The sequence below is a fragment of the Cavia porcellus genome, unplaced genomic scaffold (genome assembly GCF_034190915.1).
Source record: "Cavia porcellus strain 051 isolate PalLab524CR breed Dunkin Hartley unplaced genomic scaffold, mCavPor4.1 scaffold_13, whole genome shotgun sequence".
In the NCBI taxonomy this organism is placed as follows: Eukaryota; Metazoa; Chordata; class Mammalia; order Rodentia; family Caviidae; genus Cavia; species Cavia porcellus.
In genome coordinates, this window is record NW_026947496.1 from 5,044,864 (window position 1) to 5,058,126 (window position 13,263).

General features: G+C 42.5%; 1 protein-coding gene across 2 annotated transcripts; it reads right to left on the reverse strand.

The window, feature by feature from the left end:
• Positions 1 to 165: 165 nt before the first annotated feature.
• On the reverse strand, positions 166 to 12,732 carry Zscan9 (zinc finger and SCAN domain containing 9). Of its 2 annotated transcripts, none has more exons than XM_005000622.4 (4): positions 12,597 to 12,732; positions 10,808 to 11,274; positions 10,507 to 10,651; positions 166 to 7,061 (listed from the first exon to the last, which is right to left on the reverse strand). In XM_005000622.4, exons 2-4 carry the CDS (start codon positions 11,216 to 11,218, stop codon positions 6,403 to 6,405), a joined length of 1,215 nt encoding a protein of 404 aa, XP_005000679.1. In that variant the 5' UTR covers positions 11,219 to 11,274; positions 12,597 to 12,732; the 3' UTR covers positions 166 to 6,402. The 2 variants fall into 2 exon arrangements, with proteins under 2 accessions (XP_005000679.1, XP_013000526.1); XM_013145072.3 differs by having other exon boundaries at positions 12,548 to 12,690.
• Positions 12,733 to 13,263: the final 531 nt, after the last annotated feature.

A 13,263-nucleotide genomic window follows, 5' to 3' on the forward strand; every position in this document is an offset into this window, starting at 1 on the left:
TCTGAACGCACTTTAGATCTCACTTCCTATAATGGCAAACATTTTATGCAAGATCATTTCCCCAATCTTAAGTGTACACAGTAATTACTATCACTTTTGTCCTCTTTAGCAAAACTGACCTGCTCAGCTGAGACTTTGAAAGTGAAAGATCAATGAAGTCAAAACTTACGAATGCCGCTTTAATGGTGCTAGAGCTCTAAACAATAATAAGAAATTAAATCAAATGGTAGCAAAATATGTCACGTGGGCAAAAAATTTCTGGTACAGTGACCTATTTTGTACATAGCAAAGTTGGTGCTCATTTGTCACTGAACGGAGGCTACAGAAGTTGTGGGTGTGGTTTTACTAATACACATCATCAGGTATCAGCAAATATTCTCTGCCTGAGATAAATTATTGTCCACATTTTAGAAGGTGATTGGAACAGTATTTAAAAAGAAGACATCCGAATATTGCCTGGAACAGGTGTGACCTGAGGTGTTTTGCTCTTACATCACATTTAATTGGCCTTTCAGAAAGGCTAGCGCCCTTTAGGCAGCACTTTCTCTCCTGGACGGATGGCTTTTGACTTGTGGGGCTGCTGCTCTTATACTCCATTGGCAGTAATGATTCTTCATGAGTTCATCACACCAAGAATGAATTTTACTTGTCATTGTGCCTTGCATACAGGTGCTAATAAACATTTACTAAACATATAAAATGACCTTGAAAGTTCTGAAAAGCTGTCTTCTAAATTTCTGAGGAATTTCTAATGGCCAAATGTGTTTTATCTAATTCTGAGATTCTAGATTCTGAGTCCATCTCAGCCAGATCTGTAGTGCTTCCAGAGTTGGGGTGGGAATCTGTATTTCTCCATGAGGGGAGAACTTACAGTAAGAACACTGTAGCAGGCAAGGCCTTTAGGCATAATCTTAGATCATATATCACTGAAGCCTTCGAAATAGTTCCTACCATAGGACTCTGTTAGTACACATGAAGTTTGCTGTTTTTTAAAGGGAAGTCTTTCACATTCTGGTAAGTAACAGTCAACGAAGTCAGGTCAAAGTGATTATGAGTTTTGCTGTAACTCCTGTAATACTCATTAGCCTCTCGCTTTGCACCTGTCTTGGGCCTGGTGTGTTCTAAGACCACCGTCTGTGTCTGTTGCCCCAGTTTTCAGCACGCTACATCAGGCTTGTCCAGCTGAGCCTAACTTGCCTCCAGGGCAGAGGATGCACACCACATATGGTTATTACCATGGCTTCAAGACAGCCCTGTGGGTTCAGAATATGAAGACAGGTAAGCAGCCGCTGGTGTGAACAGGAACACAACTGAGGGTGGCAGAAGAAAGTTACCTGTTTAGAAGCACGTTGCAAATCCCAAGTTTCTGAAGAAAAAGACTCCCTAGTACCAAAAAGGTTAACATCTGATGTCAAGAGTCATTGCTGGGCTCATGGTAAGAAATGAAACTTTGATGATAGTGCCCTTTGTGCACTGCAGTCCCCTGTGTTTTGAAGATGCTCTTCCTAGGTGTTTGAGTACACATACCCAGCTCCAGTGTTGCCCAACTGTGTGCTGAGTGGGTTCTGCTTCTGAAGAAACCCATGACCACGCTTTACTCCATCAGCAGCCAGTGCTCGTTGCTCTTCTCTAGTGCCCATTCTGGGTTTGGGTTCTGTATCACAGGCTGGCGCAGGCTCTCGCAACCCAAGGGCTCTCCCTGTCATAGCTCCCTGTCGCTCCATTGCCGTCTCCCAAAGTAAGTTCCTCAGACCTTCTCCACTCAGTCTTTTCTAGCCTTTATTTCTTTTACATTAACCTTACTTTTTATATCTCTGCAGTTAGCCATTTCCTTGGTTTTTGTTTTCTTTTTTTGGTACCCAGACTCAAACTCACGACTTGTGTTTGCCAGGCAGGTGCTTATGCCCCTGAGCCAAATCCCTGGTCCACCATTTCCTTTTCTCTCCTTTAAATTTTTACTTTTTCTTAATATTAGCTAATCTCCCTGATCATATGTGCTCAAACTCACTGTACAACAAAAACTGTTTGTTTTTGTTACTGTTTTTGCTATCACATGAAGAGATGTGAAAGTGTTTTACAAACTACAAATCATCATAAAAGTATAACTTACTAACAAACAAGCCCTGTGCCTTTCAATCTTTCTGCTCCTTCTATGCCTAAAATCTTTCTGTAGAAGACAAATATAAAGAAGTATTTTCAGTGCCTGTCTTCCTATTCTGCCAGATGGTGCAAGACACAACGTCTCCAAGCACCCCTGTGGTATATGTGTAGGCATACATTCCTACATATTTGGACTTAGGCTTTTAGTACAAGCTTGGTGAGACTTTCACAGAGAACAGTGTCATAAATGCCTTGGGAGTTGTAAACTAACACTTTGGGATATATAACTTCAGAAGAAGAAAACATGACTTCCAGCTACATGAGCTATCACTGCATGGACAGGATGACGTGTTAGAGAACTGAAATGATCACAAAGACTTTGTCACATTCAGTAAGGCCAATTTGAAGAAACAGGAACATCACAGGGGCTTTCAGTGACTGAGCAAGGACATCAAACTATTGTATACTGAAAAGTCACTGACATTTTATGATCAAAACATTACCTAGCAAACTATTTGGCGGTATTGTATAATTTCAAATAAAAATTATTTTTCTGAAATCTTTAGATACCTTTTATATAAAAAAATATAATCTTTTAAGTGACCTATAAAATGGATTTATTTCTAACCTATTTAAAGGGATAGTCAAAAACATTTCAAGTAAAATTAGACCCAGTATACTGCTTAATTAAATAATAAATAGTGCCACTTTTTGTGCTTTCTTAAGTTTCTAGGCATTTTAGTACAATTTCTCCCGACATGAAAATATAGCTCTGTGGTACAGTGCTTGCCTAGGCCCTAATTTTGATTCTTAGCACTGCAACATGACCAAGAGAGCAGCATTTCCCCAACTGAAGTGAGAAGCTTCCCACTTTCTTTTTCCTCACTTTGTTTGAATAAGTAACTGCTTGTAGCATATTTTTCCTACATGAGTGAAATGCTTATAATGAAAAAAGCTTTTGATGAATATGTTGCTTAGACTTGTTCTTAATTTTGATATATATGTTTCCTGCAAATTACTTTTTCTCTCTTCCTTTAGTGGACAAAAAAAAAAAAAAAATAGCAACAAGTCATAAGGTTGGAATTCTTGCATATACAAATGCTACATTAATACTGTGGAAATGTTGATACTTCTTAAACGGATATTAAACACCATGCTAACTGAACTCTCATATATTGAAATTACAATTGTTTAATAATAAAGACTATATCTTAAAAAGTACCCAGGAGCTCCATGACAGGACAGATGCAGTGATGCCCCATTTCAGTGGTACCATCTGCTCACTTACCCAGGATATGATCTTTTAACAACTGAATAAACTCCCTTTTTAGTCCATCTTTATTTTTCCCTCATCAAAGTTAAAAACTAAGTAACAGATTCAAATGAGGAAACTTTTTTTTCACTCAGCTTTAAGTGTTATATGTTTTCGGGCTGGGTATGGTCATACCTGTTATCCCAACACTTGGGAGCCTGAGGTAGGAAGATAACTACAAGTTTGAGGCCTGCCTGAAGGACACAGCAAAACCTTGCCTCAAAAAAGCATACAAACAAGGTGTTATCTGCATTATACATTTCAAATGGAGCACCTAGTACAGAACATTTTCAAAATGACTTCTTTGAGCCTGTTAATGTATCTCTGTCCTTTATAATAGAAAAACAATTTTGTTTATATCTACTCATATTTCTTACTTGGTTTCTGGTACAACAATCTCTCCCAGTGCAATACTTATCTAAGACCCTGGAACCTGAAGATAGCCAATGCTCATCCCTTATCCCAATAGTTGAACACTGACATAGCCCTGCCTGCTCCACATATTTTATTAGGCATGGAATCATTAATCAAAATCTATATACCTTCCAAATCCCTGTTTTTACTTTAGTTTCTAGATTGGTACATCAAGGTTTTTCAGGATCTAGAAAAGTAATCTAAATGTAACTTATTTATGAGTAATATTATGGTTTGTCCTCTCCTGAGTGAATGCTAATGTACTGCACAATTTCCAAAATAACTCGTTTCAGGTGTTAACTTCCAGATCAAAACCTTTAAGCATTTTCTCCCTTTCTTTTCTCGCAATTGAACTCAGTAGTGAGAGTTGGGTAGCTCTGAGAGCCTGGTAATGGGGTTTGCAGGCCGTCTAGACACACTTGTATGCAGACAGGACATACAAAGCTGACGTAAGAGGTACACCTATCTCCCTGTGGTATCTTTAGGATCTTCCTGATAAATTGTTTAATTGGAAGTTGACTGAATCAACTTGTTCTTTTGTGTTATAAAGATAAATCCAGGTTCCTTGGAACCTATTGATGGCATCTAAGATGAGCTTTAGTTACTAAGACTGCTCAGTACTTTGAACCTGAGTCAACACTGGTATTGTAAGTATGTTTCAGAATTATTCAGAGGAAGAGGATTTATAACTAAAACTAAATGGGCCATAAATTAGTAACTGTTCAAGCTGAGTGAGGAGTACATGGGGGTTTACTATGCTATTCTACTTTTGTCTACATTTTCAATAAAAGATTTAAAACAGGGGCTGGGGGTTTAGCTCAGCGGCATAAGCACCTGCCTTGCAAGCAGGCGGTCGTGAGTTCAATCCCCAGTACCGATTAAAAAAAAAAAAAAAAAATCCAAAACACATAATCCCCAGTTCCAAAAGAGTTGAGTTCTCAGTGCAATACACTCAGGAGTTACGGAAAACAGTGCAAAATCAAGTGATATGCACAGAGATGTTCCATGCCTTTTCACTCCCATCTCTTGGAAACCTTCCAAATAGTCAAATAAAGAAAAAAGATGGGACTACAGCTTTGGTAGAGAAATCATAAAAGGGATTAAGGTACAGGAGGCAAAGAGAGCCCATGGGCTGGGCATGGTGGCACATGCCTGTATCCCAGCACTTAGGAGGCTGAGGCAGAAGGGTCACTGCAAATTTTGAGGCCAGCCTGGGCTACCTAGTGAGCTCAAGGGAGCCTGATCTACATAGTGAGATGCCTCCTCCCAAAAGACAGTCTGTGGGAACCTCACGCCCCAAGTGTTATTTGAGTCTTAAGGAGATGAGATTCCTTCTTCCCATATATAGGGAGAAGAGCCTCTTTTGAGAGGTTTGAGAAGACTAAGGCTACAGAACACTTCTTTGATTTTCTTAAAGATCAGAGAGGAAATGTTTTTCTCCAGACCTAAACCAAGGAAAAAAGAGAAAGATTTAGATTTCTTTTCTTTTTTTTTTATTGGTACCAGGGATCAAACTCATGACCGACTGCCTGCTTGCAAGGCAGGTGCTTATGCTGCTGAGCTAAATCCCCAGCCCTAAGATTTAGATTTCTTTTTTTTTTTTTTTTTTGTCTTTTTCATTTTTATCGGTACTGGGGATCGAACTCATGACAGCCTGCTTACAAGGCAGGTACTTACGCCACTGAGCTAAATCTCCAGCCCCAAGATTTAGATTTCTAACAGCAGCTTATATGGCATAATAATCTGAAACAGTGATTCAATTCTTGGATATTCTATTATTTGGGATACTGCTGATTTTACGTAACACTAAAGGTGTGATATAAAAACACTAAGAGATTTTCAGGTGATTAAACTTAAATGAGGAAGATGATTTATACCAGTATGAGGCCTGACACCTTAAAAGAGATTGGGGTCAAAAGCCAAATGTTTAAAAAGACATATGAGACAAGAACATTAGAAACTGGGTGAAGGGTGTACAAGAACTCTTATCTTTGCATCTTTTTTATAAGTCTAAAATTATTTCAAAATATAAAGGCTACTGAAAATCTTAAGTTTCAAGCTTTGGCCCTGACGCTTGGATTCTCTGGGGTTTAGGTTACTTGTCTGTAATGTGTGACAGTGACAGCACTTGTTTACCTGCGTGGTTGCAGTGAGGACAAGACATACTCTGTAGTGAGGTACACAGCAGCATTGGTCACTATTACAAGAGAATCTTGCAGGTGTCCAAGAGAAACAGTAGTGTCCAAAGGTGTCCCTGATGCAAGCAGTGGTCATGAGAACACCAAAGACCAGTTATAAAGCACCAGTGGAACCCTGTCTTTAGAAATTAAACACAGAGACCAGGTTTTTTAAGGACACTGACTTTATCAGTGTCGTTTCTTACTATTAATAAGGATCAACAGTTGAGAATAAGAGGACAAGAGTCATGAGAACAGGAAAGTGGCAAACAAAGGAAAAGCAGCACCTTCAAAAATACCAAATCCCTTTGCTGGAAGTTCCTGGGCCCTGGCAGTACCTGTTCGAACATGTTTAGTGGAGACAGGAAGAAAAAGGCATTTCCTGGTCTTACCCTACCGCTAGAACTTGGCCAGAGACTTGGAAAACTCATCCACGGCAAATGCCTGGCTCGGGTCAGCCACCATGTGGATCTTCTGATGTCGGATGAGGTTGCAGTGGCGATTAAAGCTTTTCCCACATTCTAGGCACTGGTGAGGTCGCTCTCCTGTGTGGCTTCTCTGATGCTCAATGAGAAATGAACGGCGACTGTAGCTTTTATCACACTGGCTGCACCGATAGGGCTTTTCCCCTTTGTGGATTCTCTGATGCTGGATCAGACCTGCGCTCTGGCTGAAGGCCTTTCCACACTCTTTACAGTGGTACCGCTTCTGTATATTGTGGATTCCTTGGTGATTAAAGAGCCCAGAACTGCGACTGAAGGCTTTCCCACACTCATTACATTCGTAGGGTCTTTCTCCAGTGTGAGTTCTCTGGTGTCGAGTGAGCCCTGAGCTCTGAGCAAAGCTCTTCCCACATTCCCCACATCGGTGCTGCCTATCTGCTGAGCGGCTTCTCCACTGCCTCTCGGCCCTGTCCTTACACTCTCCAACTTCATGTCCAGGGTCCCGCTGTGATACCTCCCAGGTCTGATCATGAAATACTTTCCCATGTTGTTCGACCACCTGTGGACAGTCTTTCTCTAGCAGCAACTCCCTGTTTTTAATCTCGGTCACTTTATCTGGAACAAACAAACAAACAAAAAAACGAAGTAAGTGTATTTGGTTCCAAACCCGTGACAGGATGACTTTTCACAGAATGAAGAGGAGCCCAGACACAGGAAGGTGTTAGCACCTACCCAATCTGCCCTCCTAGGTAAATGGAGCTTAGCCAGAAATACTTCATAGATAAGGACAGATCAAGATTAAGGTGGCTTCCTTCTATGCCACCCTTCTAAGGTAGGGAGCATCAAAGGGACTTCCAAGGAAATGTGCTCTGCTCACTCACTTGCAGAACACATGCTAAGCTTCTACTGCTCCAGGTGCTTCTGGCAGAACTTCAGGACTTCCAAATCCCCCAACCCTGTGCTCTGGCTTCTCCCTTCCAGGGAGCCCTCATCTCAGATAAGAGCAAAGCTCCCTCTTGCCCACCCTTGAAGTCTTTGCTCAATGAGGTCCATCTTTATTCTTCTATGTAACACTACAATCTGTGAGCCTCATCCACTGCACTGTTGTTCTTATTGGTTAGGGCCAGTGTTGCCTGGGTTGGTCTCAAACTCCTGGGTGCAAGCAAGACCTCCTTGCTTCAGCTTCTTGAGTACCTGGGACTATAGGCATGTGCATGTGCCACTGTTCCTGGCCCCACTGTACTCTTATGTACCCGTATCTTCTCTTTTTTCTTTACTCCACAGCATGTATTGTCTTCTAACAAAATGCCACCATATTTTTTATGTTAATATTATCTTTTTCTTCCTAAAATCTAATCTCCTTGAAAACAAGACCTTAATATATATTCTGAGAATCACACCTGGCACATACTGGCTCAAAAAATGTTTGCTGAATGAATTAAATGAAAGAATTAAAGTAAAAGAATTGAAACCTATCCTACTATTAAGGCCTCATCTCATTGGCACCTGTGGAAAAGGCTGTGAAACTGGTCTGGCTCATCTTAGACATCCGGCCAACCTGCCAGTCTATCTGCCAGATTGTTTGAACCCTGGAGAGCAGGCCCTGCAGAATCCCCAGGCTGCCTCAGCTGCCTGGTGTGATTCTATCTAGCAGCCCATGAAGCCCAAGGCAAAGAGCCTTCGACCTCCTCCACTGGCCAGGATACCTGGCTCCCTCCCCACCTCTGACTCTCCTATCCTACACATAGCTGCACAGGGCCTTCTTAGGTCTCCTCTGCGATTTGCCAAGGATTTTCCTCCTCCTTTTGGCTGGGTGGGCGTAGGGAGGTCACAGTAGATTTGTGACACAGGAACATGTCTTTGCCCAGTAGGCCCTTTTACTCAATCATCATAACCACATCTGAGGTACTCAAGGTAACTGGGGGAAAATAAAAACTAAGACATTTCTCACCTTCACTAATTACCACTGACACAATCATTTACGACAGGAATGACTTCATTTGTACTATGAAGTGACTGACCATCAAACCTCTGCTTACCATCCTTCCACCTCTTTAAAGAACTGCGGCAGCAGGGTAGAGAACACATATATGGTCAGATAGAAAAGATAGACAGAAAAAAATTCTTTTATACATAGAAAGAGGAAAAAACATAAAAAATATACAATACACTGACAAGACAGGTTATTCCTAGGTAATAGTATTTGTAGAACTTTGGTTGTTATATAAGCTTGTGTATTTGGATTATTTACTTATTTATTTAGGTATTTATATTTGAAACAGGGTCTTGCTATATTGGCTTTTCCAGAATTTGTAACACAACACTAGCATTGATACCCTGCAGCACAGTCCAAATTGTAGATGACTTGGGATACTCTACTGTAGACTTAATAGGTACTTATATAAATATCTGTGGAAGACATGAATGCCTTCAAAGATAAATGGATGAGTTGATGAATTTACCCAGATGTGTTTCCTGGAAAAGAGGTTCTCACAGAGTTCTAAATGCAGTTCAGAACGTAGGAAATAGGAAAAGTGAGCTAGAAAATGGCAAGTCCCAGTTCATGGGAAAAGGAAGAAAGAAACAAACAAACAGACGGGAAAGATGTTCATAAAAAAAATAAAACCAGAAGTGATTCTAATCTAATAAGTCATGGAAGCCAAAAGAAGGCCATAGTGTGTACAGAATTTAATCAACAAATACACTTTAAGTCACAGCCATGTTTCTGTGAAACTGAAATCCACAGTAACTGTATGATTTGTAGGGTAGATGAAATTAATAGAGGCTAGAGCACAGAGAAGGAAGGTGTGACTCTGAGACCTCTGGGGGTAAATGAAAACAGCGGGGGCTGGCTGTGGACTGTCAGAAGGGTAGCAGGAAGTCAGCGGGCGGTCATCACTGTGCACAACAGACAGAAGCTGCAGCCAGTTCTTGAGGCAAGAACTAGAAGGGAAGGTGTGAGCTAAGCCTGAGAGCCCAGCAGCGTATGCATGAGGGTGGCCATGACCGCTACCAAGGTTACAGACAAGGCTCTCCCACACAGCTGCTGCCTGCTGAGCACATGTGTAGTCTCTGCCATAGAAACTTCCTTATTTGGGTTACTTACTTAGTTTTGAGCCGTCCAGGCTGGCTTTAAGTCAGTAGGTAGCCCAGGCTAGCTCAAACTCACAGTCCTGCCTCTGCCTCCTGAGTACCAGCGTGTGGATCTCTGCTGCCGCCGAGTGGAACCAAACTGGCAAAGGTGGCACTGCAGTTTCTAGTGAGAACAGCCACCATGAATGTACAGTAATGCATGTCAAGGGATGTTTATAAACTATTTAATGTTCATGACAATCTGCTAAAGGACATGCATATTAGCAACCACACTGTGTACCCTGCTAATTCATACGTTGGCTTCCTACTTTTTGATGTGACTATAAGGAGACAGGGCCATTAAGGAGATAATCTAGGTTAAGTGAGGTTGTAAGGTAGAGCCATTATAAGAAGAGGAATAGACACCAGAGCTGTCTTCTCTACACGGCACAGAGGAGGCCACGAGAGGACACATTAAGAAGATGGCCACACACAAGCCAGGAAGAGAGGCCTCAACCGAAACTATACCCAGCAGCACCTAGATCTTGGGCTTCAGGCCTTTAGAATCAAAACAAAACAAATTTCTGTCGTCTAGGGCACCCACTCTGTGCTATTGTTACAGAAGCCTATATAAAGGAATATAGTAAGATACAGTATAAGACAGTTATCAATCCCAATTTGTAGCTAAGAAAACTAGGGTGTATTGGTTAGATAACCCATTCAGTAATACAACTTCTATGAGGCAAAATCATGAAATGTAACATCTTCAAACCTGGAAGCCAGTTCTCTCAAGCCCCACTCAGTGACTCCTGAAAGCTTCCTTATGTACCACGTGCCAGAGTCCAGAGCGCTTCCAGGTGGTCCTCAGGGAAAGGCGCTATGGCCACGTAGGAGGAGGCTTTCAATCCCACCCTTCCTCAGCACTGCGCTGTTCGCTTTTGCTTGAGCAGGAAAGAGATGTGCAACAGCAGATAGCTTCTGCCCTCACCTGTGTCTCCACTAGGATGGGACTCCTGGGCAGGGTCACACGTGAGCTGGGGCTCCGCAGGCTGGCATTGAAGGCTCAGTGATGACTGCTCTCCTAGAGGCACTTTCTCTCTGGAGAGGTCCTGTCTGTGTATGTGAGTTACCATCTGGGGACAAAGAGACAAGATCTGATCTTAAACTTTCCAGAAAGAAGGGTTCAGAAGCTGGGTCCTGTTGCCAAAGTCTGGGGAATACAGTGCAGAGGATACAAGGGCGTTGGTGTCCCACACACATATTGTTCCCTGCCAAACCTCCCTTCCTACCTCATGTTGTGGTTCATCAAGTTCTCTCTCCAGCTCCTCCAGCAAAATCACAGCTTCCTCCCCACTCTCTGGACAGTGCTCCCTCACCCAGCCCTGCAGCTCCTTGGGTAGGATGGCCAGGAACTGCTCCAGCACCAGTAGCTCTAGGATCTGCTCCTTTGTGCTCACGTGTGGCCTCAGCCACTGGTAGCAAAGATGCTGCAGTCGAGTAAGAGCCTCCCTTGGTCCTGGGGTCTCTTGGTAGCAGAGCTGCCGAAAGTGCCTTCGGAAAATTTCCCTTGCTAGAGGATTACTGTGCTTCGGTCTGGATTGCTGCTTTTGAAGCTGACTTTCTGTCTCAACTTTCACCATCATGAGCTCTTCCAAAACTTCAGGGGCTTGAAAATCCAGGGATACAACTTGTGTATTCATCCTGACCTTGAGCAGCTAAGAAGGCACCCTTCAAAACACACCGTTGGAGGCTTCTCCTAAGCAGCAAAAATAATTGTTTAGAGGAAAATAGCAATGACTGATGGGAAATTGATATTATCAGCAATTATCATACACTAGAAAGTTTTTCACTGCAAGTGGTTACATGGGTGAGCAAAGGATGGATATAACAGAAATATATGCTATAATGTTCAAAGAGCAGAGACTTCCAAGTTACTCTGACCTGGGTTTGACTCTGGTTCTAACACCAGTTGTGTGATTTTGTGTCTGTTGCTTATGTTCTTTCATTCTTAGGTTCTCTATATGAAAAAGAAATAGCAAAAACACCTTGCAGAATTCATGGAGGGGCTGGGGTATACCTCTGCAGTAGAGAGCTTGTCTAGCACATATAAGATCCCAGGTTCAATCCCATGTTGTCAGAAAACAAAAAATAATCCCTTCACCTAAAAGAACTCATGGAAGAAGAAGTCCACGAACTAGGGAACACACAAATGATTCAGAAAGTTTAAACTCCCTGCATAAAAATCAAACTAGAAAAATGAACAATGGGAATAATGTTCTTGACTAAATGAAAAAACCAACAGTTATTAAATTTTTTTAACTTTAAACAACCATTTAAGAATATTTTCGCTAACCTTATAGAAACAAAGGTTAGGTAGATTTCAAGTACTGTGAGCTTTCCCCATTGCCTGGTTGCTACCTGAGTAACTGTGAATATACACAAAAATCTCAACACGGTCTCACATTTTCAAAGCAACACTTAATCCTGACAGGTACCTACTGAGATTTTATTGTAATCATCGTTTCACCTAGTACTAGTCCGAGAGCAGTTCAGTAGGTCACCTAAGGTTAAGTGCCTTGTAAGGAAGTCCTGAGAATGCACAGCCCTCCAGGAGAGCACCCTTCTGCACAGCTTGAGCAGTGCCTAAGACCAGGGAAACCTGTGGGTGTGTGATGTGACACGTGTGTGCATGACGTGTGTGAAGTGTGGGGAGTGTGATATGTGTATAGTGGGCGTGGTGTATGTACTGTGTGTGATATGTGTGTAATGTGTGTGGTATGTGGTGTGCATACGTGATTGGTGTGTGATGTGTGTGTAATGTGGCGTGTATGGTGTGTGATGTGTAGTGTGCGATGTATGTGGTGTGCGATGTGTGACGCGTGTGCGGTGTGTGTGTGACGTTATGCGTTGTGCGTTAGCTTAGGCAGGCGCCTTCTTCTGTACCTCGATGTCCCTCCCGCGCCCCTCAGCACCCTGACCCTTGCGTCTCTCCCGCCCCGGAGGCCTCACCTACGTCCTCCTGGCCCTACCTGCCCCGCGAGGCTCCCCGCCCGTGTCCCCGGGGCCGAGTTACCAGACCTGGACGAGCGCTAAGCTCAGGCCTCAGGCTCCTGCTTCGCTTGGGAGCGGGAACAGCGGCCGATGGCGAAGATGCGGGCCGGAGGGTCCCCCCGTCGGACCGGCCGCAGCACTTCCGGTAGGTCTAGGCTCCTGGTCTCGGTGGCTGGCCTCCAGCGCAGACTCACCTGAAATCCACCCGTTGGAAACCTCGAGCTCTGGATGTCCTGAGTTTAGGGTTAGAATTTTAGGCCTGAGTGGGCCGCGTACAGGTTATAAACTCAAAGCAAACAAACTAACAAACGAACTGATGAAGGATAGGCCACTAGCCTTTGAAAATGTCGTAAAGACATTTTGAAAAAGTAATATATTATGATTAAAAGTAAATAAGTAACGCCACCTCCTTTTTAGTCGTGTTCCCTGAGATAGTCACCATTAGTTTGGAATTCGTATGTGTTATTTTGATGTTTTTCCTTCCTAGTTTGCTATAAAAGTCTGGATTTAACACTAAATCCATAATAAATACTATAAGTACAAATAACGTGGATGCTGTTATTCAGTGTTGTGCCAACCAGAGAGATGGCATGACACACTGTTATGTTTTAGCAGGATTTTATTATTTACTTATTTACACAAGAACAAGTCTTGTGTTTTTTATTTTATGAAGGTTATATGTTGCAACATCCAG